Genomic DNA, 23359 nt, shown 5'->3' with positions numbered 1-23359 from the left:
GAGAGACTCCTTTTGAAGATGTGGCACTTACTCTTGCAGATTGGAGCAGATCATTGAACAGTTTTCTGGACCGGACCGAGGTTCAGAATGTCACCCCACAGTTGCTCAGCTCCTCTGCCTCCTCCGTCCAGGCCACTGTGGTCTGGCGGGTGGGCCGTATGCTTTCATTTTCATGAAAGAGCACCTCCTGCCTTGTCCTGGTGATCTGGAGGAGAATGTGCAAGGAGGCATCGCTGATCCATGGAGCAGGTCTAAGGTTCAGATCCAGATAGATTTTGAAAGAGTTCAGGGTCTCTGCTTCCAACATCAGTGAATTCCAGACTCCCACTACCCTCTGCGTAAAAAGAATCTGCCACTGATCTTGAATCTATGTCCTCTGGTTCTAGAATTCTCCACCAAGGGAAACTATTTTATCCTGTCCACCCTATTTCTTATCCTCATAATTTTGTACACCTCGGCCTTCTTTGTTCCAAGGAAAATAATCCCAACCTTTCCAATCTCTCCGTGTAGCTACACTTTTATAGCCCTGGCAACATTCTTGTAAACATCTTCTGCATTCGCTCCAGAGCAATAAAGTCCTTCCTGTAATGTGGTGACCAGAACTGCACACAATATTTCAGTTGTGGTCTCACACTAGTGTTTTATACAATTCCAACATTATATTGTTACTTTTATATTCTATACCTCTGCCATGGAGAACATTCCATATGCTTTCTTAACAACCTTGTCTACTTGAACTGCTGCATTAAGGGACCTGTGTACTCGTACGCCAAGATCTCTCATTCATCTACCCCTCTTAGTATATTCCCGTTTATTGTGTACGCCTTGTAACTGTTTGACCTCCCTAAATGCATGACCTCATATTTCTCGGTGTTAAATTCCATCTGCCACTTTATCACCCACTCCACCAATCCATCTATATCGTTTTGGAGATTATAGCTCTCCTCTACACTGTCCACCACTCGGCCAATCTTTGTGTCATCTGCAAATTTCTCAACCATGCTCTCACATTCACATCCAAATCGTTAATATATAACACAACAACTAGCCCAGTGGAACACAACTTGAAACAACTTTCCAATTGCAAGGGTAGCCATTGCCCATTAGCCTTTGCTTCCTATTACTAAGCCAACTTTATATCCAGTTTGCCACATTGCCCTGTATCCCATGGGCTTTCACTTTCTTGACCAATCTGCCATGTAGGACTTTGTCAAACGCCTTGCTAAAGTCCATGTACACCACATCCACTATGCTACCTTCATCAACCTTCTTGTCACTTTCCCAAGTAATGGGCATCTTGGCAGTGATGCACAATCTCCCTGTATGAACAGGAGGCTCTTTAACAGGCTGCATGTTGGTGCAGCAGTATCAGCTCGCGGCAGGTTTCACCCATGAAAAGCTTTCCCACTCCATGTGTTTTGCATGTGAAATGCTGGCACTTAGAATTTTAATTACAATCACATGGGAAAGGGTAAAAGGAGAGAAAGTGGAAGTGGTGCTCAGTTACGGTTATGATGTTGGAAATGACATGCTGTGGACAAAATCCCGTCCTGTTATTTTCAATGCGACTGAGAATGTTAAGAAGAGATTGGATCAAGGTATTCAAAGTTATTAAGAGTTTTGATACATTAAACAGGAACTTTGCGATGTTAAATCAGGACAAACTATTTCCTCTGGTCCTGGGCTGGTTATCAGAGGGCATAATTTAAAAATCATGACCAAAGAATGAAAGGAAAGGTAATGACATAAACTACCCTACAATGGTGGAAGCGGAATTCATAATAGCTGTTAAAAAGAGAATAGTAAAATGGAACATCTAAAGGATCTGGAGAATGGAACTAGTACACTTAATGCATGCTATTATACTTCTCACTGAATAAAAGAACAGCAACATGAGGTGCAACATATATGTTTAGATTTAAAATGGTTTTAATTTAACACTTGTAACACATGTAAAGTGCGCAGGAAAATCTGTCTCAAAAGGAATCCAAAAAAGGAAGAAAATAATGCATCAAATTGTTAGAAGGAAGCAACCAGTGAGCATAGATGTAGTTACATAAGTGTTTGTTTTTAATTTTATTTGGAAACTTTAAACAATAATCTTCAATCAGTTCACCTTGATTTGCTTGACATACAGGCTTCTGTCTTGAAATTCGTACGGAAAATGACAATGCAGCAGTTCTTTTGTAGCTTTGAGAATCTCTTGTTTGTCATTGAAGTTAATTATCGCATTTTCTATGGATTTCATAATTCGGGCAGCGTGTTGACTAAATCGCAGGCTGTCCTGTCGGTCAAGTCAAGAGAGTCAAGCTTTAAGTTACAATATCTATCAGCTTACAATATATTTAATTCACTTCATAATAGTAAGTCCTATATACTTTCAGAACACTTATGATGAGGATGGATTTATGCACACCCGAAATATCCAGAAGCTGGATCTAAACACTTCCCAAATATATACAGAGGGTGGATCTATATGCACTGAAAATATATACTGATGACAGATATGTATACTCCAAAAATATATGCACTGAGGATCAATCTATATAGATCCAAGAATACACACACAGGATATTTGATATCAAATAATTCCCAGAATTGTGTTTCAAATTCCAGGAATGAATATCTAACTCAACCAGTGGGTTAAGCCCACTGCACCCAACCTTTTGAGTGCCAGAAGACTGGAGGTATCTGATCTCAGATACAGAATTGTGCCACATCCTTATTTCGAATGGACAGGAAATCAAGTGTGAAGTGTTGACCTCCACAAGCAAAGTTCCTATACACACCATTTTACTGAAAATAATGATCTATTTGCTCCTTACACAAACAGTGAAATATCTAAAGTTAGATGTAAAATACATTTATTGTGCACTTTGATTGCAGAATCTGTATTTTTTTTTGAACTGAGAAATAAAGGGTGTGATCTAACTAAAAAAAATAGAGTCCGCTCTGGGCGGGATTAGTGGGGTCATTCCCGGCACTTGTAGCACTGGGAATGACCCCGCTGTATACCAACACTCTGTATTTTCTTCATGCCCCAGCGGGGGTGGCTGCACTTAGCCCCCCCCCACTTGAGGCCCCACTTAGCCTCATTTCCTGCTCTGAGGAGCTCCGCTACAGAAAGAAATTAGGACACCATTTTTAACTGGCACCCAATCTCTCGACCCCCTTCCCCCACCTGACTCCCGGACCCCCCTCAATGCTCCAACCTACCTATAAGGGGCCCCCCACGGCACCTCCCCTCCCGCGCCCCACCTCACACGGGCAGAATACCTCCAGTCCTGATCCCTGACATGGGCAAAATACCAGCACTTTGGCACTGACACCCTTGCAGTGCTCTGCCTGTATCACCTGGGCACCCTGACAGTGCCAGGCTATCACCTGGGTGGCACTGCCAGAGTGCCCAGGTGGCAGCGCCAGGGTGCCAGTTTCCGATTTTGAAAGAGAAAAGGTGGGTGAAAAATCCTTTTGAGTTTGATACCCTAAACCCAATTATTAACTTACAGCTGACTCCAAATGAAGAGACTGAACTTCTGCGCCTCATCTGTGACAGCACATTAAAAACACCCCACAAGTCCACGAGGCTGTCAACATTCTGGAGTAGTGTTTCTGAGGAGTATCCAGTGCTGAGTAAAACAAGCATTTTTGTTGCCATTGCCATTCACAATAACCTATATGTGCGAAGTTGGATTTTCCGTCCTCACAAAGAAAAAGACAGCACAATGGAACTGGCTGGACTCTGCATATGCTCATTGCTCTCTCTTGTGAAGCTGATTGGAATGAGGTCATGAGGATGAAGCAGGCTCACCAGTCACATTAAAGGTAAGCGAAAACGGTGTTGTGAAGGTTGGCTGGCGTGGGTCATGAAAGTCGGCCGGCGTGGGTCATGAAGATCATCTGATTGTCAAAAGTGTGTCCTGGGAAAAACAACTTGAAAAACACTGCCCGAGAGGCCACCCACACCCTACCTGCCTGCATCTCCCTTATGCTCCACCTTCCAACAAACCCCAACCCATGTATTGTCCGCTTTGACAAGGAGCCTTAACACACATGCCACCAGTTACCGATCTCTCATAGAGCTCGCCTCCCAGCTTCTTACTGCGTCCTCTCTGTGTCCCCTAGTATAAGGCGGCCTAGTATAGTATAATAAGCGTGAGTGCCAGAAGACTGGAGGTAGGGCATCCCTGAACTGCAGGCCCACATCACAGCCGCTGAGAGGGTAATGCAGCTAGCAAGCCAGGCAAGGGCAGTGGCTGACACGGAGATCGGCATGTAGCAACAAGTGAGAGCCCAAAGAAACGCTGATGCCCTGAGAGCAAATGAGTCACAACTCTCCCACAGACCACTCCATCCGAAGGTTTCCCCATGTATTTTGTCTTGCATGACCATCAGCAGACTAGGCCGGGCCATCCGGGGTCACTGCCACCAGCCACATTCCCAGCACACCCTGGAGGACCAGTCTGGGGAAGACACCGGCCTCTCACCACTGTTGTCACCTGCACCTTCCACTATCATAGAGACTATCACCTTGGTGGAGCATTTTAGTGAAGAGACTCCTGGGTCACCTTTTGGTGCGCACTTCACACAACCTGCAGCACATCAGATGGAGACAGCTGAGGGGACGGGTGGTTGGAGGGCAGCCCGATCCTTTGTACAGCTGTAATCTGGACAGGACTCGCGGACAGGCGTCGCACTTCTGGAAAGTTTAATCCCATCACTGGTGGAGGTGCAGACACAGAGCCAGGATTTACAGGAAGAGGTGTACTGAGATGTGTACTGCCTCCTACAGCAGCTGACGTACAGCAGGCTGCTGTACTGGGAGCACACATATTTATACTCCACCTACTGGGCAGAACCAGCAGACAGGGATCTACCCCCATACCTGTAGTACAGGGGCCTTACCGTAAAGCACCTATATCAACATCCTGTATATACAATATATATGTGACTACCACATTCCCCCTCCGTTAAAAAAAAAAGAGTCCAGCGGGGGTGGTGGAGAACTATATACAGAAAGTTGTGTTTTAAAAGTACAGATAATATTACAAATTCAGGCGGTCTGGTGCCTTGATCTGTCGTTGAGAGTGCCGCGGTGCTGGTGGCGACTCCAGCGGCGGCTTGGTCTTCGGTGACTCTGGGAGCGTGTCGAAATCCTCTTATCCCCGGGTGTGAGCAAGGGGAGGACGGATTATCCCGGAGCGGGGGCTGCGGTGGGGTGCGCCGGGGAAGGGGAGGGGGTGTGTGTAGAACCAGCTGGGGCCAGGTCCCTGAGGGAGACTGTGTCTTGGCGGCCGTCGGGGTACGCTACGTAGGCGTAATGCGGGTTGGCGTGAAGTAGCTGTACCCTCTCAAACAACAGGTCCGCCTTGTGGAGTCGAACGTGTCTATGGAGGAGAACGGGTCCTGGGGCTGCCAGCACTGTCGGGAGTTAAACCCCGGAGGTGGACTTCCTAGGGAAGGCAAAGAGACGTTCATAGCGGCTTTCATTAGTCGCGGTGCCCAGGAGCGATCGAATGGAGTGAAGTGCGTCGGGGAGGACCTCCTGCCAGCGGGAGGCCGAGAGATTTCTGGACCGTAGGGCCAGCTGGGCGACCCTCCAGACCATCCCATTCTCCCTCTCCACTTGCCCGTTTCCCCTGGGGTTGTAGCTGGTCATCCTGCTTGAGGCAATGCCCCTGTTGAGCAGGTACTGGCGCAGCTCATCGCTCATGAATGAGGATCCCTGGTCGCTGTGGACGTAGGCGGGAAAGCCGAACAGAGCGAAGTTGGTGTTGAGGGCTTTGATGGTGGTGGCAGACGTCATGTCGGGGCATGGGACGGCAAAGGGAAATCGGGAATATTCATTGACCACACTGAGAAAGTACGTGTTGCGGTCGGTGGAGGGGAGGGGCCCTTTAAAGTCCATGCTGAGGCATTCAAAGGGGCAGAAGGCCTTCAACAGGCGCGCACGGTCTGGCCGGTAGAAGTGCGGTTTACACTCTGCGCAGACCTGGCAGTCTCTGGTGATCGCCCTGACGTCCTCGATGGAGTAGGGCAGGTTGCGGGCCTTGATGAAATGGTAAAAATGTGTGACCCCTTGGTGACAGAGGTTGTCGTGCAGGGTGATGCATGATCAATTGCACAAAGACTAAAGTTGGGTACAACTGTGGCTTTATTACAGTCAGATGCATGGCCTCCTGCTGCAGCTGGCGAAATGGCAGGGCACTGGAGGTCATGCATATTTATACAGTTCTCCGTGGGCGGAGCCAGCCGGCAGGAGCTACCGGCGAACCTGTAGTGCAGGTCCTACCTTACATCTCCTATCACAGTGGTTCACCACATTCACCCCCTGTTAAAAATGAGTCCAGCGGGGGTGACGTGAAACTACATACAATTAGTGCATTTATGTACAGTGGTAGGGAAAGAAAAGTCCATGTTGACGGTCAGAAGTCCGTCAAAGGTTCAGCCGGTCCGGTGCTTTAGTGCTTCGTTGGGAGCGGCGTAACGGTGGCAGCGCAGTGCTGGCGGTGGTGGAGGTGGCACCGATGGCGGTAGTGGCGGTGCTGATACTGGCCAGTCAACGGGGAACTCCGGGAGCGTGCCGAAGTCCTCTTCTTCCTCTTCTGCGGAAAAGGGGAGGGGGGATGTGGTCTGGTGGGGTCAATATTGGCGTCGCGGTGGGAGGTGGGGGGGGGGGGGGGCGTTGCATTGGTGGGGGGGTGTGTTGGGGTGGAACCTGACGGTGCCAGGTCCCTGAGTGAGACAGTATCTTGGCGGCCGTCAGGGAACTCAACATAGGCATATTGAGGTTTGGAATGGAGCAGGTGAACCCTGTCCACCAAGGGGTCCGTCTTGTGGAGTCGGACGTGCCTACGGAGAAGGGCCGGTCCTGGAGCAGTGAGCCAAGTCGGGAGCAACACCCCGGATGTGGACTTCCTAGGGGAAGGTAAAAACACGTTCATGGGGTGTGTTATTAGTGGCGGTGGACAATAGTGACCAGATGGAGTGTAGAGCGTCAGGGAGGACCTCCTGCCAGCGAGAGGCTGGGAGGTTCCTGGACCGTAGGGCCAGCTGGACGGCCCTCCAAACCGTCCCATTCTCCCGTTCTACTTGCCCGATTCCCTGGGGGCTGTAGCTGGTCGTCCTGCTGGAGGCTATACCCCTGCTGAGCAGGAACTGAGGCAGCTCATCGCTCATGAATGAGGATCCCCTGTCACTGTGGATGTAGGCGGGGAAACCGAACAGAGCGAAGTTGGTGCGGAGGGCCTTGATGACAGTGGCAGACGTCATATCGGGGCATGGGATGGCGAAGGGGAATCTGGAGTACTTATCAACCACACTGAGAATGTACGTGTTACGGTCGGTGGAGGGGAGGGGCTCTTTGAAGGGAAGCCTTCACCAGGCGCGCACGGTATGGCCAGTAGAAGTGCGGCTTGCACTCCGCACAGACCTGGCAGTCCCTGGTGACTGTCCTTACTTCCTCGACGGAGTAGGGCAGATTGCGAGCTTTGACCAGATGGTGCAATCGAGTGACCCCCGGGTGACAAAGACTGTCGTGTAGGGCCTGGAGTTGGTCCACTTGTGCGCTGGCACATTTACCTCGGGAGAGGGCGTCTGGGGGCTCGTTGAGTTTACCGGGGCGATACAAGATCTCATAATTATAAGTGGAGAGCTCAATTCTCCACCGCAAGATTTTATCATTTTTGATCTTGCCCCGCTGTGTGTTATTGAACATGAAGGCTACCGACCGTTGGTCTGTAAGGAGAATGAATCTCCTGCCGGCCAGGTAATGCCTGCAATGCCGCGCAGCTTCAACGATGGCTTGGGCCTCTTTTTCGATGGAGGAGTGCCGAATTTCGGAGGCATGGAGGGTGCGGGAAAAGAATGCCACGGGCCTGCCTGCCTGATTGAGGGTGGCGGCCAGAGCGGCATCTGATACATCGCTCTCGATTTGGAAGGGGAGCGTCTCGTCTACCGCGTGCATCGCGGCCTTGGCGATGTCGGCCTTGATACGGTTGAAGGCCTGGTGAGCCTCGGCCGTCAGAGAAAAAATAGTGGATTGAATGAGTGGGCGGGCCTTGTCCGCATAGTTTGGGACCCACTGGGCGCAATACGAAAAGAACCCCAGGCAACGTTTGAGGGCCTTGGGGCATTGGGGGAGGGGGAGTTCCATGAGATCGGGGTAGGGCCCCAGAACTCCGTTCTGGACCACATATCTGAGGATGGCTAAGCAGTTCATGCGAAACACGCACTTCTCCTTGTTGTACGTGAGGTTAAGGAGAGTGGCGGTGTGGAGAAATTTGGCAAGGTTGGCGTCATGGTTCTGCTGGTCGTGGCCGCAGCTGGTGACGTTAGCCAGGTACGGGACAGTGGCCTGCAGCCCGCACCGGTCAACTATTCAGTCCATCTCCCGTTGGAAGCCCGAGACCCCATTGGTGACGCCGAAGGGAACCCGAAGAAAGTGGTAAAGGCGGCCGTCTGTCTCGAACGCAGTGTATGGGTGGTCCGCCTTGTAGATGGGGAGCTGGTGGTAGGCCGATTTCAAGTCTACTGTCGAGAAGACCCGGTACTGTGCATTCTGATTGACCACATCAGATATGCGTGGGAGGGGGTACGTGTCGAGCTGCGTGTACTGATTGATGGTCTGACTGTAGTCAACGACCATCCTGTTTTTCTCCCCAGTTTTGACCACTACCACTTGGGCTCTCCAGGGGCTGTTGCTGGCCTCGATGATGCCTTCCCGAATCAGTCGCTGGACTTTAGACCTGATGAAGGTCCTGTCCTGGGCGCTGCACCATCTGCTCCTGGTGGCGACGGGTTTGCAATCCGGGGTTAGGTTTGCAAAAAGGGAAGGTGGGACGACCTTAAGGGTCGCGAGGTCGCGCACAGTAAGGGCTGGTAGAGGCCCGTCAAATTTCAGGGTTAGGCTCTGAAGGTTGCACTGCAAGTCCAGGCCGAGTAGCAAGGCAGTGCAGAGGTTGGGGAGGACGTAAAGGCGGAAGCCGATGAACTCCACGCCCTGGACAGTGAGAGTGATGATGCAGTACCCCCTGATCGCCACGGAGTGGGACCCGGAGGCCATGGAGATTCTCTGGTTAGCGGGGTGTACCGCGAGGGAGCAGCGCCTTACCTATCGGGGTGAATGAAGCTCTCGGAGTCCAGCAGGCAGGAGATCTCGTGCCCGTTGACCTTCACTTTGGTTGAAGCAGTCGCGAGGTTGTGTGGTCGAGACTGGTCAATCGTGTCCGAGGTGAGATGCGGCTGATCGTTGGCGGTTGCAGGCGCTGAGCGGCCGGATGAGGTGCCCGACGGGCATGGGTCCTGAGTCGGGTCCACGGGTCGCACGTGTCGTGGGGGAAGCAAGATGGCGGCGCCCGTTGGTCCTGGGAGGGACAAGATGGCGGCACCCACGGGCCGCGCGTGTTGCGAGTCGGTCAAGATGGCGGCGTCCACTGGCCGCACGTAGTCCTAGGAGGAGAAGATGGCGGCACCCACTGTCTGCACATGGGGGGTGCCGGGGCAATAGTGCCGATTGAGCGGGCCTGGTACACTGCAGCAAAATGTCCCTTCTTGCAGACGGCGCTCCGCACCGGGCAGCGCTGTCGGGGATGTTTTGACTGCCCACGGAAATAGCATTTGGGCTCCCCGGGGTTGGTTGGCTGCTGGGCGGCACAGGCGTGGGATTGGCTGAGGGCGGTCGCTGGCGGGGTCTATGATGGGGCGGTCGTCTGCGGAGTCCACGATGCACAGGGGGGGTGGGCCGCGCGGTCGGGGGCATAGGCCTGAATGTTGCGTGATGCAACCGCAAGTGAAAGCGCTAGTTTTTTGGTCGCCGCGAGGAGGCGCTGGCAGATGTAGTCAGACCCTATGCCCGTAACAAATGCGTCTCTCATTAGCAAATTCGAGTGTTCTGTGGCCGAAACGGCCTGGCAGTCACAGTCTCTAACTAGGGGAGCAGGGCGCGCCAGAAATCTTCCACCGACTCACCGGGAAGTTGACGCCGCGTGGAGTGGAGGTGCCTGGCGTAGAGTCCGCTGAGCGTAGTTTTCCTTCAGTAGCGCCATGGCCTCTGCCTAGGTCGGCACGTCCTGGACAAGTGGAAAGACGTTGGAGCTCAGCCGCGTGTAAAGGATCTGGAGCTTCTGTGCTTAAGGAATTTTGTCTGCCGCAGACCCAATGTACGCTTCAAAACAGGCTAGCCAATGTTCAAAGTCCTTTTTGCCGTTGTCTGCTTGCGGATGCAGCTGCAGGCGATCCGGCTTGATGCGGAGGTACATCTTCTGAAAATCTCAGTGTAATAAATTGATGCACGATCAATTACACAAAGACGAGAGTAGGATGTAATCGAGGCTTTATTACACTGAAATGTGTGGCCTCCTACAGCAGCTGACGAAATGGCTGCTGTACTGGGAGCACACATATTTATACTCCACCTACTGGGCAGAACCAGCAAGCAGGGATCAACCCCCTTACCAGTAGTACAGGGGCCTTACCGTAAAGCACCTATATCAACATCCTATATATACAATATATACATCAGTGGTGACTACCACAGGCCCGTCCAGGCCCTCCAGAGTATGGCCACCATAGGCATCAGAGGTCAGAGGGACACACAGCAGGCCACCTCCACTTCTGATATGCTATCTGGGGTAACAACTAGTAGGAGTGGTAGGCATGTAAGATAGTAAAGTTAGATAATACTTGAGTTGGCACGGGTGTAGCGCATAATGTAAGATATGTAGTGTAAAATAAATTAGTTTTGATTCAATCTTCTTATTTGTATATTCTTTGTCAATGTTATGGGCCAGGGTGTAGAGAACCCCAAAGTGTATCATGGAGTTCACCTGACCCACAACTTTTAATAGATTGTGGTATGGTGAGCACACGGCCCACTCGACAGGTGTGGGACAGCAGAAATGGAAAAAGTATTTTTTAAGCAAAACAATTTGTATTCTATTAACTCAAGTTAACCTTTTTAAAGCAAACACTGAACATCTTAGCAACCATTAATTCAAATACAACCCCCAAAGAATACAACACTAAACTGTAATTCATAAGCTGTCCTTTTAACATCCAGAAGACCTTTTAAAAAAACTTTAAACCGAAGCACATCAGATTAAAGTCACTACTGAGAACATTTATAATTCTGAATTCACCAAATGATCAAGAGATAATCGTTTGATGGCAGAGAGAACAGCAGTACACCTGCTTTGTCTGGCTTCAGCCCCAACACTGAAAACGAAACCAAAAAGACACAGACACACCCAAGCTTTTCTCAAAGTGAAACTAAAAAACAGAGCCAGAGCTCAGCTCCATCCACACTCTGACATCACTGCAGTAACATGAGCAGCTAACCATTTCTTAAAGTGACATTCTCATGACACCTCCACTCAAGAAAAAAAAAACCATCAACTTCAAGGTGGTTTCATTTTTCACCTTCTCACTATCCTTTAAGAAATGCACACAGTAAATACACTTTTTTGTTTCAAAAAACAACATACACAAACAGATATAATAATATAGTCCATTTTCTTTTCCTCCAACTGGAAGCCTTCTCGATTGACAGTCTCTTTGAACAAGAAGGTCTCTGCACGATCCGTCCATTCCTCTACGCCTCGGCAGTTTTCTTTAAAGTCAGATATTTTCATTCAATCTGATCACAGAGTCCCTTGTAATTCTTCAACACAGGAGCATTGGTTATCACAGCTTTCAGGCAGTCAAATGCCTGTTGAAAGTCCGCTGTCCACTGAAATTTTTGACGTTTCTTCAGCAAGTCCATCAGTTGAGCAACCACGCTACAAAAACTTTTCACAAATGTCCGATCAAATCCACTCGAGCCAAGAAATCGCATTACTTCCCTTTGTCTTGAGGGTATCGGAAACTCCTCAAGGAAAGTGACTTGGGCTTTTCCAAATTCACCTTTGGCTAGGTTTATCACCAAACCCGCCTCCTGAAGTCGATCGAATAACTCCATCAGATGTTTTAAATGTTCTTTCCATGTCTGGCTGAAAATTACCAGATCGTCGATGTACATCGCACAATTGGGTAATCCTGAAACGACTTTGTTAGTTAACTGTTGAAATGTGGCTGGTGTGTTTTTCATGCCAAATGGCATAACTTTGAATTGGTATATACCGTCTGGAGTCACAAAAGCTGAAATCTCCTTCGCCCTTTCGGATGAAGGTACCTGCCAGTAACCTTTAAGTAAATCCAGTTTGGAAATAAAAGCTGATTGTACCACTTTCTCAATGCTATCCTCCAAACGTGGGATAGGATAACAGTCCGTTCTTGTGACTGCATTAACCTTTCTATCGTCCACACACAACTGTTGGGTACCGTCTGGTTTTGGTACCATCACTATGGGTGAGCTCCATTGGCTGCTACCCACTTCAATTATGCCATTTTTAAGCAAACTCTCAATCTCTTTGTTAACGTGTGCCAATTTTAAAGGGTTCAGTCTGTATGGATGTTGTTTGATTGGAACAGCATTTCCCACAGCTACATCATGTATAGCCATTTTAGTACTTCCCAATTTATCTCCACAAACTTGCCTATGTGATATCAATAACCCTTTCAGGTCAGTTTGTTTTTCCTCTGGAAGGTAACTCAACAATTTATCCCAATTTTTAATCCTCGTTTTCCAATTTAATTTGAGATATTTCAAATTCACAGTCATCTGGATTTGGTTTGTCACTTTGAGTTAGAATCATTAAAACCTCCTCCTTTTTCTCTCCTTCCCTTTCAAAGTACCTTTTAAGCATATTCACATGACACACTCGGTGATTCTTCCTTCTATCTCGGGTTTTTAACCACGTAATTCGCCTCACTCAATTTCCTTTCAATCTGATAAGGTCCACAAAACCTAGCTTTTAAAGGCTCACCTACCACTGGTAACAATACTAAAACTTTATCTCCACTGGCAAAACTACGAACTTTAGATTTCTTGTCCGCGATCCGTTTCATCACATTTTGTGCAACTTTTAAATGTTGTCTAGCCAATTCACCTGCTCTATTTAATCGTCCCCTAAAATTTGACACGTAATCCAATAATATAATTTCCAATTTCTCATTCACCAATTTTTCCTTAATCAATTTAAATGATCCTCTTACCTCATGACCGAAATTAGTTCAAAAGGACTGAATTTGGTTGATTCATTAGGTGCATCTCTAATTGCAAACAGTACGAATGGAATTCCTTTAGCCCAATCCTCTGGTTAATCGTGACAATAAGCCCTCAACATTGTCTTTAATGTCTGATGCCACCTTTCTAATCCTCCCTGCGATTCTGGATGGTATGCAGTTTATTTAAATTGTTTTATTCCTCAGCAAGCCATAACTTCTTTGAATTATCTTGAGGTAAAATTTGATCCTTGATCCAATTGTATATCTGTGGGTAGTCCATATCTAGTAAATCATTTAAGTGGCTCCTCCACAATCTTTTTAGCTATAATATTACGTACTGGAATGGCCTCTGGAAATCTAGTAGACACATCCATTATAGTCAAAAGATATTGATTCCCACTTTTTGTTTTAGGAAGCGGTCCTACGCAATCAATTAGGGCCTTGTAAAAGGTTCCTCAAATGCTGGAATGGGTATTAAGGGCGCTGGTTTTATCACTGCTTGAGGTTTCCCTATCACTTGACATGTGTGACATGATTGACAAAATTTCACAGCGTCTTTATGTAGTCCAGGCCAATAAAAATGTTTTTGTATTTTAGCTTGAGTTTTCCTTATTCCCAAATGACCTCCCACTGGTACCTCATGCGCAACTCGCAACACCTCCTTTCTATACTCTACCAACAATACTACTTGATGAACTTCTGCCCAATTTACATTTACATGTAAAGGTCTCCATTTTGTCATCAAGACATCACTTTTACGATAATAACACTCTGGTATACACTCAGATTCCTCTTCCGTGTATGCTTTCTGATACATTCATTTTATTTCTACATCTTTCTGTTGTAACTCCACCAATTGTCCTGAACGAAAAATATCCACCTCATCCTCCACCTGTTCTTGTTCTTTTTCAACCATCTGATCAAACAAAGATCATTTCTGATAATTGCACTTCAACTTCATCTTAACTCTTTGATTTCTCCTCATGTCTTAACCTGTGACTTTGCGACCTTGTTACTACACAATCCTGAAAAATCCCAGGATATTTGTACTTCAACACTTCAGTTGTCTGATTTTCCACTGGCTTATCAACCACAGTAGGCATCACTCCCACCTGCGATCCATCATTACCCAAGATAAACTGTATTCCTGGACAAGATAGTTTCTCTATTACTCCTACTACCACTTCACCACTCTTCACTGGACTTTCCAACCTTACCTTATATAATGGAACGCTACTCCTCTCACCCTGAATTCCCCATATTACCATCTTTTCTGGTAACATTCTTCCCAAACTACATAACTTCTCATCTCTTACCATTAAAGATTGAATAGCTCCCGTATCTCTTGAAATTGTGACTTCCTTACCTGCTCCTCCTGATGCACATGAGTAAACTTTACCCACACAAGTAAATTCTTTAAAGAGATCTGGCACCTTCTTATCAATCACCTCTTGATCAGGCTGTACAATCTTTTGTACCTCCTTCGCTTCCCTTGGGCTTTCCTTTACCACTCTAACAAACCACACTGGTTTATCCTGTTTTACCACATGAGCCTTCCCAGTGCTTTTCTTCAACCACCAACACTGTGACTTTACATGGCCTAGTTTATTACAGTGAAAACATTTGAAACTTTTCATTTCTTTTCCACGTCCTGGATTTCTTTTTTAGTTTGAGGTACACTCTCCTTATTATTTCCCATCAGATCACCTTTATCTTTACCACTTGAGTATTTCTCATGTCCCCAGTTTCTATCCCTCATAGGCTGAAACTGATGTCAGAAACCAAGCTTGGATTCATGAACTAATTCATAATCATCTGCCATTTCTGCTGCTAACCTCGCAGTTTTAACCCTCTGCTCTTCCATGTGAGTTCTCACTACATCAGGAATTGAATTTGTAAACTCCTCCAAAAGTATAATTTCTCTGAGAGCTTCATACGTTTGGTCTATTTTCAAAGCCCTTATCCATCAAAATTACTCTGTTTGATCCTTTCACACTCCATATCTGTTTGACCACATTCTTTTCTTAAATTCTAAACCTTTGTCTGTAGGCTTCAGGCACTAGTTCATATGCATTTAAGATGGGTTTTTCACCTCCTCATACGACTCAGATACCTCCTCTGATAGTGATGCAAACACTTCACTAGCTCTACCTACCAGCTTTGTCCTGTGGCCAATTCATTTGTTCAGCTACCTTCTCAAAGGAAATGAAAAAGGCTTCCACTTCCTTCTCGTCAAACCTTGGCAATGTTTGGACATATTTAAATTGATCCCCACCAAGCCTTCGACTATGATGCTCTTTCTCACTATCCTCATCACTATCATCCAACTGTACGCTTTCCTTTATGCCTGCCAATTTTAACTGACTGTCATGTTTCATGGCCATTTTCTGAAGTTCAAACTCTCTCTCTTTATCTTTTTCCCTGATCTGTATCTCCCTTTCTCTTTCTTTTTCCTCTCTATCTCTTTCGTATTCAAGCTGCTTTAATTCTTTCTCATGTTCCATTTGTTTAAGTTGTAACTGAATTTTGCCATTTCCAATGAGTCAAACTGTATCTCAGGCAACTTTAAATGCTTAGTCACCGCCACAATTACCTCATCTTTTCGCAATGAAACCAAAAAAACACAGACACACCCAAGCTTTTCTCAATGTGAAACTAAAAAACATAGCCAGAGCTCAGCTCCACCCACACTCTGACATCACTGCAGTGACATGAGCAGCCAAACATTTCTTAAAGTGACATTCTCATGACAGTCAACTTTACATATATGTCTATCTTGGAGGAAAAGGCAAGGAATGTAACACATAGGTGATAGTTAGGTGTTAGGGCACAACAATGTATATACTCACCATTAAACACTTTGCACCAACAGTCTGTCCTGCCTCCAACTTCTGTCTGATGGGTATTAGGGATGGATTGGGCTTGGGTGTATAGGATGTGCCTGGGTGTGCGGGAAATTGGGGTGTGTGGAATGCACTGGAGGGTGGGGTGGGGTGGGGTATGGCCCCCATGACACTTTAAAGCCCCACATGGTGTCACCCTCAGCGTGGAGTAAAGGGCACGGGACCAAAAGTGTGAGCCCGCCTTGTATGACAGACCTAACCCTTCAACATCTCCCGCAAACCCCACACCTCATCCCTGCAAGGATATATGGGCCCGTGACATGGATTGACCATCATACATGCAGGGGTCACCCAGGCAGACAGTGGAGTGTGAGTCTAAAGGCAGGAGTCAGACTTTGTCAAACAATGAGGAGCACCAGAGCTCATTTCCACAGCGAGTCATCATCATCCTCCCTCAAGTGAACAAGAGCCACTGATACTGCAACCCAGGGACAGTACTCTGTGGTAATGCAGCAGGACTCTTGGAGGGGGAAGGGGGAGCTGGTATTGGGAAGGAGTGGAAGGCTAAGGAGAAGGTGGAGTGAAGGACTGAGGGACAGGGAAGGTGGAATGAAGGGCTGAAGGACAGGGAAGGGGTGAGCGATTATGGGGAAGGGGGTTTCATTTTGAAGTCGGGGCGGTGGGGGTGCATGGAGAGGTGGGACAGGGTGGCGGAGCTGCCGGTGGCCAGGCCTCTTAAGTAGGAAAATCAGGAGGTGAAAATGTTGACCCGTGTGCACCGTCCTGGATCACAAGTTGGGCAGCCTGTTCTGCCAGCCTGGGCCCCAAGCCCAGATCGTCCTGGACACCCTCTTCGTCAGATGAGGCCTGCCTTTCTTCCTCCCCCTCCAGCATGTCGCTCCTCTGCTGCGTGATGTTGTGCAGGATGCAGCAGGCCAGCACAATGCTCGAGACCCTCCTAGGCTATGTTGGAGAGCCTCACCAGAGTGATCCAGGCATTGGAAAGCATCTTGAGGAAGCCAATGCACTGCTCAATGATGCTCCTGGTTACTGAATGGGCGTTGTTATAATGGGTCTCCGCATTGGTCTGGGACCCCCAGACAGTTGTCATTAGCCATGATCGGAAAAGGTAATCCTTGTCACCCAAGAGCCAACCCGTCACCCGATGGAGTGCCTCAAAGGTGTCGGGAACCTCAGAGTGTTCCAGGATGTATGCGTTGTGGGCATCGGCCGCAGGGTGCTTGATATGCAGCTGGTGGTTGCACACCAACTACACATTCAGGGAGTGGATCCATCACCTAGAGATGAAGGGCAGCCCTGATGAACCCATGTTCGGAAGGGGACATGCGTTCCATCAATCACTCCCTGGCCAGGGGCATGCCAGTGATGGCGGCGAATCCTGCTGCCTGGACATCCTGGTGGGCCTGATCCAGGGTAAAGGTGATATCGTCTGATGCTGGGGTGCATAGGGTATCCGTCACAGCACAGAGAAGATGCGTGGAGAGATCAGTTCAGTTCTTATGAGGGTCGTTCAGGAGTCTGGTAACAGCGGGGAAGAAGCTGTTTTTGAATCTGTTAGTGCGTGTTCTCAAGCTTTTGTATCTCCTGCCTGGTGGAAGAGGTTGGAAGAGAGAATAACCACGGTGGGAAGGGTCTTTGATTATGCTGCCGGCTTTCCCAAAGCAGCGGGAGGTGTAGACAGAGTCAATGGATGGGAGGAGCGTTTGTGTGATGGACTGGGCGGTGTTCGCGACTCTCTGTAGTTTCTTATGGTCTTGGCAGAGCAGTTGCCATACCAGGCTGTGATGCAACCAGATAGGATGCTTTCTATGGTGCATCTGTAAAAATTGGCAAGAGTCAATGTGGGCATGCTGAATTTCCTTAGTTTCCTGAGGAAGTATAGGCGCGGCTGTGCTTTCTTGGTCATAGCATCGACGTGGGTGGACCAGAAGAGATTGTCGGTGATGTGCACACTTAGTAATTTGAAGCCATCAACCATCTCCACCTCGGCACCATTGATGCAGACAGGGGTGTGTACGATATTTTGTTTCCTGAAGTTAATGACCAGCTCCTTAGTTTTGCTGATGTTGAGGGAGAGATTGTTGTCGTTACACCACGCCACTAGGTTCTCTATCTCCATCCTGTACCCTGACTCATCATTGTTCGAGATCCGACCCACTATGGTCGTGTCCTCAGCAAACTTGTAGATGGAGTTGGAGCCAAATTTTGCCACAAAGTTGTGTGCGTATAGGGAGTATAGTAGGGGGCTAAGTACGCAGCCTTGCGGGGCCTCGATATTGAGGACTGTCGTGGAGTAGGTGTTGCTGTGTATTCTTACTGATTGCAGTCTATGGGTCAGGAAATCAAGGATCCATTTGCAGAGGGAGGAGCCAAATCCTAGGTTTTGGAGTTTTGATATGACCTTGGCTGGGATTGTGGTGTTGAAGGCGGAGCTGTAGTCAATGAATAGGAGTTTGACGTGGAGTTCTTGTCGAGATGCTCCAGGGATGAGTGTAGCGTCTGCTGTGGACTGGTTGCGGCGGTATGCAAATTGCAGTGGATTAAGGCATCCTGGGAGTATGGAATTGATGTAGGATATACACAATGAACGCAGGCTTCTGGCAGGCAGTAGTAGAGAACACATCACAGATTTTTTAACTAGTACATCGAGGATTAATTTGAGCACATGATGGAGCTCAGTAAGGTGTGTAAGGAAATTTGTATATGCAAATATAGATTCAAATATAGCAAATGTATCATCTATATATCGGAAATATCCAAGGGATAGGAGATTTTTCATTTTTCAAATAAACAACCAATACCCTTTTTCAAATTATTAAATTCCGATTTCTAGATGGTCAACCCCAGGAGGTACCTCCAAAATGAACTTGGGGACCCCTCGGAAGTCCCGAAGCACTGACTACACTGGAACCGCCCAGAAAGTATGAACCTCTGTTGGGTCATTGTTATAACCTGCCTACTTACGATTGGCTGGGGACTAATGACTATCCCACAATGTTATGGGAGTATGAACTTCCCCAATGAGGGGGGCGGAGAAACTCCTAGTATAAATAAGCTGGCCAGTTCAGGAACCAGCAGGAAGGAGAAGGTAGCAAGGGAAGTTACTGCTACTGTTATGTATATATTGTTATAGTAAATAAATGTTATTATTTTGTATCCTTAAAACTCGTGCTGGATTCTTCGTGGCCCTTACAAAAGTCATTCACCTGCATTTGAAACCCTCCTAAACTCTGAGTTAGAGTTGGAGACCTCTGTTGGTTCCACTCACTGGGATAATTATCCAGGAAAGGTTAGAGGATTAAAACCAGTTCTAACTCCTGGATAACTATACTACTAATCCCCCGACTCCCCACTGGAATCCCCACCTATCACCCTGACCTGATCACCACCCAATCCACACTCGACCCCCTAACTATCCGATCAACCTGACTACCACCCCGACTCACCAACCCCCAACCACCCGATTATCTCCAACACACCATATCCCTTCACCAACTTGCCACTCTACCCCCCACTCACACACCTGCCACCTTACTTCTTCACACACTTACCTGCCACCCTGCAGATCATCTACCTGTCACTCTACCCCCTCAAACATCAGCTGCCCTACCCCCTCACTCATTTACCCGCCACCCACACTCTCACTTCCCCACCTGCCAATCTATCCCCTCACCCACTTTCCTTACACACCTACCTTCTCCCCAAGCTTCTCAAAGTGGCAGTTTGGGACAGTTAAACTCCACTGAAACTACTTACTGGAATATGGCAGCTAGTGCTTCCCCCAATGACCCTGCACTGGTTTAGCTCAATTGGCTGGACAGCTGGTTTCTGATTCAGAGCGAGGCCAGCAGCATGGGTTCAATTCCCACATCGGCTGAGCTTATTCATGAAGGCTGCGCCTTCTCAACCTTATCCCTGGTCTGAGGTGTGGTGATCCTCAGGTTAAATCACCACCAGTCAGTTCTCCCCTTCGAAGGGAAAAGCAGCCTATGGTCATCTGGGACTAAGGTGACTTTACGTTTACTATGCCTTGTCAAGAATGTAATTACAGCAATTTTAACCATCATTTGAAATGAAATGAAAATCGCTTATTATCACAAGTAGGCTTCAAATGAAGTTACTGTGAAAAGCCCCTAGTCGCCACATTCCAGCGCCTGTTCGGGGAGGCTGGTACGGGAATTGAACCGTGCTGCTGGCCTGCCTTGGTCTGCTTTAAAAGCCAGCTATTTAGCCCTGTGCCAAACCAGCTCCCATTTTGCACATTCTTTCCTCCTTTTGTTTTATTACCTTTGCATTATTTCAAGAAAGGAAGACTTGCATTTATATAAACTTCTCCTGATCACTGGACTTTTCAACCAATTAAGTATAAGGACATAAGAACATAAGAACTAAGAGCAGGAGGAGGCCATCTGGCCCCTCGAGCCTGCTCAGCCATTCAATAAGATCATCTTTTGTGGACTCAGCTACACTTTCCGGCTCAAACACCATAACCATTAATCCCTTTATTCTTCAAAAAACTATCTATCTTTATCTTAAAAACATTTAATGAAGGAGCCTCAACTGCTTCACTGGGCAAGGAATTCCATAGATTCACAACCCTTTGGGTGAAGAAGTTCCTCCTAAACTCAGTCCTAAATCTACTTCCCCTTATTTTGAGGCTATGCCCCCTAGTTCTGCTTTCACCCGCCAGTGGAAACAACCTCCCCACATCTATCCTATCTATTCCCTTCATAATTTTATATATTTCCATAAGATCCCCCCTCCCGCATCCTTCTAAATTCCAACGGGTCCAGTCCCAGTCTACTCAACCTCTCCTCGTAATCCAAACCCCTCAACTCTGGGATTAACCTAGTGAATCGCCTCTGCACACCCTCCAGCGCCAGTACGTCCTTTCTCAGGTAAGGAGACCAAAACTGAACACAATACTCCAGGTGTGGCCTCACGAACACCTTATACAATTGCAGCATAACCTCCCTAGTCTTAAACTCCATCCCTCTAGCAATGAAGGACAAAACTCCATTTGCCTTCTTAATCACCTGTTGCACCTGTAAACCAACTTTTTGCAACTCATGCACTAGCACACCCAGGTCTCTCTGCACAGTAGCATGTTTTAATATTTTATCATTTAAATAATAATCCCTTTTGATGTTATTCCTACCAAAATGGATAACCTCACATTTGTCAACATTGTGTTCCATCTGCCAGACCCTAGCCCATTCACTTAACCTATCTAAATCCCTCTGCATACTTCCAGTATTCTCTGCACTTTTTGCTTTACCACTCATCTTAGTGTCGTTTGCAAACTTGGACACATTGCACTTGGTCCCCAGCTCCAAATCATTCATGTAAATTGTGAACAATTGTGTACCCAACATTGATCCCTGAGGGACACCACTAGCTACTGATTGCCAACCAGAGAAACACCCATTAATCCCCACTCTTTGCTTTCTATTAATTAACCAATCCTCTATCCATGCTACTACTTTCCCCTTAATGCCATGCATCTTTATCTTATGCAGCAACCTTTTGTGTGGCACCTTGTCAAAAGTTATCTGGAAATCCAGATATATCACATCCATTGGCTTCCCGTTATCTACCGCACTGGTAATGTCCTCAAAAAATTCCACTAAATTAGTTAGGCATGACCTGCCCTTTATGAACCCATGCTGCGTCTGCCCAATGGGACAATTTCCATCCAGATGCCTCGCTATTTCTTCCTTGATGATAAATTCCAGCATCTTCCCTCCTACTGAAGTTAAGCTAACTGGCCCAAATTACCCGCTTACTGCCGACCTCCTTTTTTAAACAGGGTGTCACGTTTGCTCATTTCCAATCCGCCGGGACCACCCAAGAGTCTAGTGAATTTTGGTAAATTATCACTACTGCATTTACAATTTCTCTAGCCATCTCTTTTAGCACTCTGGGATGCATTCCATTTGGGCCAGGAGACTTGTCTACCTTTAGCCCCATTAGCCTGCCCATCACTACCTCCTTAGTGATAACAATCATCTCAAGGTCCTCACCTGTCATAGCCTCATTTCCATCAGTCACTGGCATGTTATTTATGTCTTCCACTGTGAAGACCGACCCAAAAAACCTGTTCTGTTCCTCAGCCATTTCCTCATCTCCCATTATTAAATCTCTCTTCTCATCCTCTAAAGGACCAATATTTACCTTAGCCACTCTTTTTTTGTTTTATATATTTGTGGAAACTTTTACTATTTGTTTTTATATTCTGAGCAAATTTACTCTCATAATCTATCTTACTCTTCTTTATAGCTTTTTTAGTAGCTTTCTGTTGCCCCCTAAAGTCCTCTAGTCTCCCACTAATCTTTGCCACTTTGTATGCTTTTTCCTTCAATTTGATACTCTCCCATATTTCCTTAGATATCCACGTTCGATTTTCCCTCTTTCTACCGTCCTTCCTTTTTGTTGGTATAAACCTTTGCTGAGCACTGTGAAAAGTCCCTTGGAAGGTTCTCCACTGTTCCTCAACTGCTTCACCATGAAGTCTTTGCTCCCAGTCTACCTTAGCTAGTTCTTCTCTCATCCCATTGTAATCTCCTTTGTTTAAGCACAAAACACTAGTGCTTGATTTTACCTTCTCACCCTCCATCTGTATTTTAAGTTCCACCATATTGTGATCGCTCCTTCCGAGAGGATCCCTAAATATGAGATCATTAATCAATCCTGTCTGATTACACAGGACCAGATCTAGGACCGCTTGTTCCCTCGTAGGTTCCATTACATACTGTTGTAGGAAATTATCACGGATACATTCTATAAACTCCTCCTCAAGGCTGCCTTGATCGACCTGGTTAAACCAATCGACATGTAGATTAAAATCCCCCATGATAACTGCTGTACCATTTCTACATGCATCCGTTATTTCTTTGTTTATTGCCTGCCCCGCCATAATGTTACTATTTGGTGGCCTATAGACTACTTCTATCAGTGACTTTTTTGCCTTACTATTCCTGGTTTCCACCCAAATCGATTTAACCTTATCCTTCATAGTACCAATGTCATCCTTTACTATTGCCCGGATGTCACCCTTAAATAACAGAGCTACACCACCTCCCTTACCATCCACTCTGTCCTTACGTATAGTTTGATACTCTTGGATATTTAACTCCCAGTCGTGACCATCCTTTAACCATGTTTCAGTAATGGCCACTAAATCATAGTCATTGATAGTATCAAAAGGCGGTATTTTTGAAGTATAGCCATGGTTGTAACACAGGAAACATAGCAGCCAATTCATCATGCACAGCAAATTCCACAGACAGCAATATAATAATGACCAGATAATCCTTTTTTCATTCTGTTGATTGAGGGATAAATATTGGACAGGACACTTGTATAAATTCATTGCTCTACTTTGAAATCCT

At 47.0% G+C, this 23359-nt stretch overlaps 1 protein-coding gene across 4 annotated transcripts in view; it reads right to left on the bottom strand.

Moving 5' to 3' along the window:
• The window catches only part of adgb (androglobin), a 612248-nt gene that overhangs the window by 177781 nt on the left and 411108 nt on the right, over positions 1 to 23359 (bottom strand). For all 4 annotated transcript variants that reach the window (XM_072504722.1, XM_072504733.1, XM_072504728.1 and 1 more), the window contains one exon: positions 2117 to 2284. In XM_072504722.1, the coding sequence (XP_072360823.1) occupies positions 2117 to 2284 (168 nt within the window). The remainder of the gene's footprint in view (positions 1 to 2116; positions 2285 to 23359) is intronic.

This window comes from Scyliorhinus torazame, chromosome 1 (genome assembly GCF_047496885.1).
Source record: "Scyliorhinus torazame isolate Kashiwa2021f chromosome 1, sScyTor2.1, whole genome shotgun sequence".
Lineage (NCBI taxonomy): Eukaryota > Metazoa > Chordata > Chondrichthyes > Carcharhiniformes > Scyliorhinidae > Scyliorhinus > Scyliorhinus torazame.
Note: the sequence above shows the minus strand (reverse complement) of the source record. Positions and strands in the feature narration are given on the sequence as shown.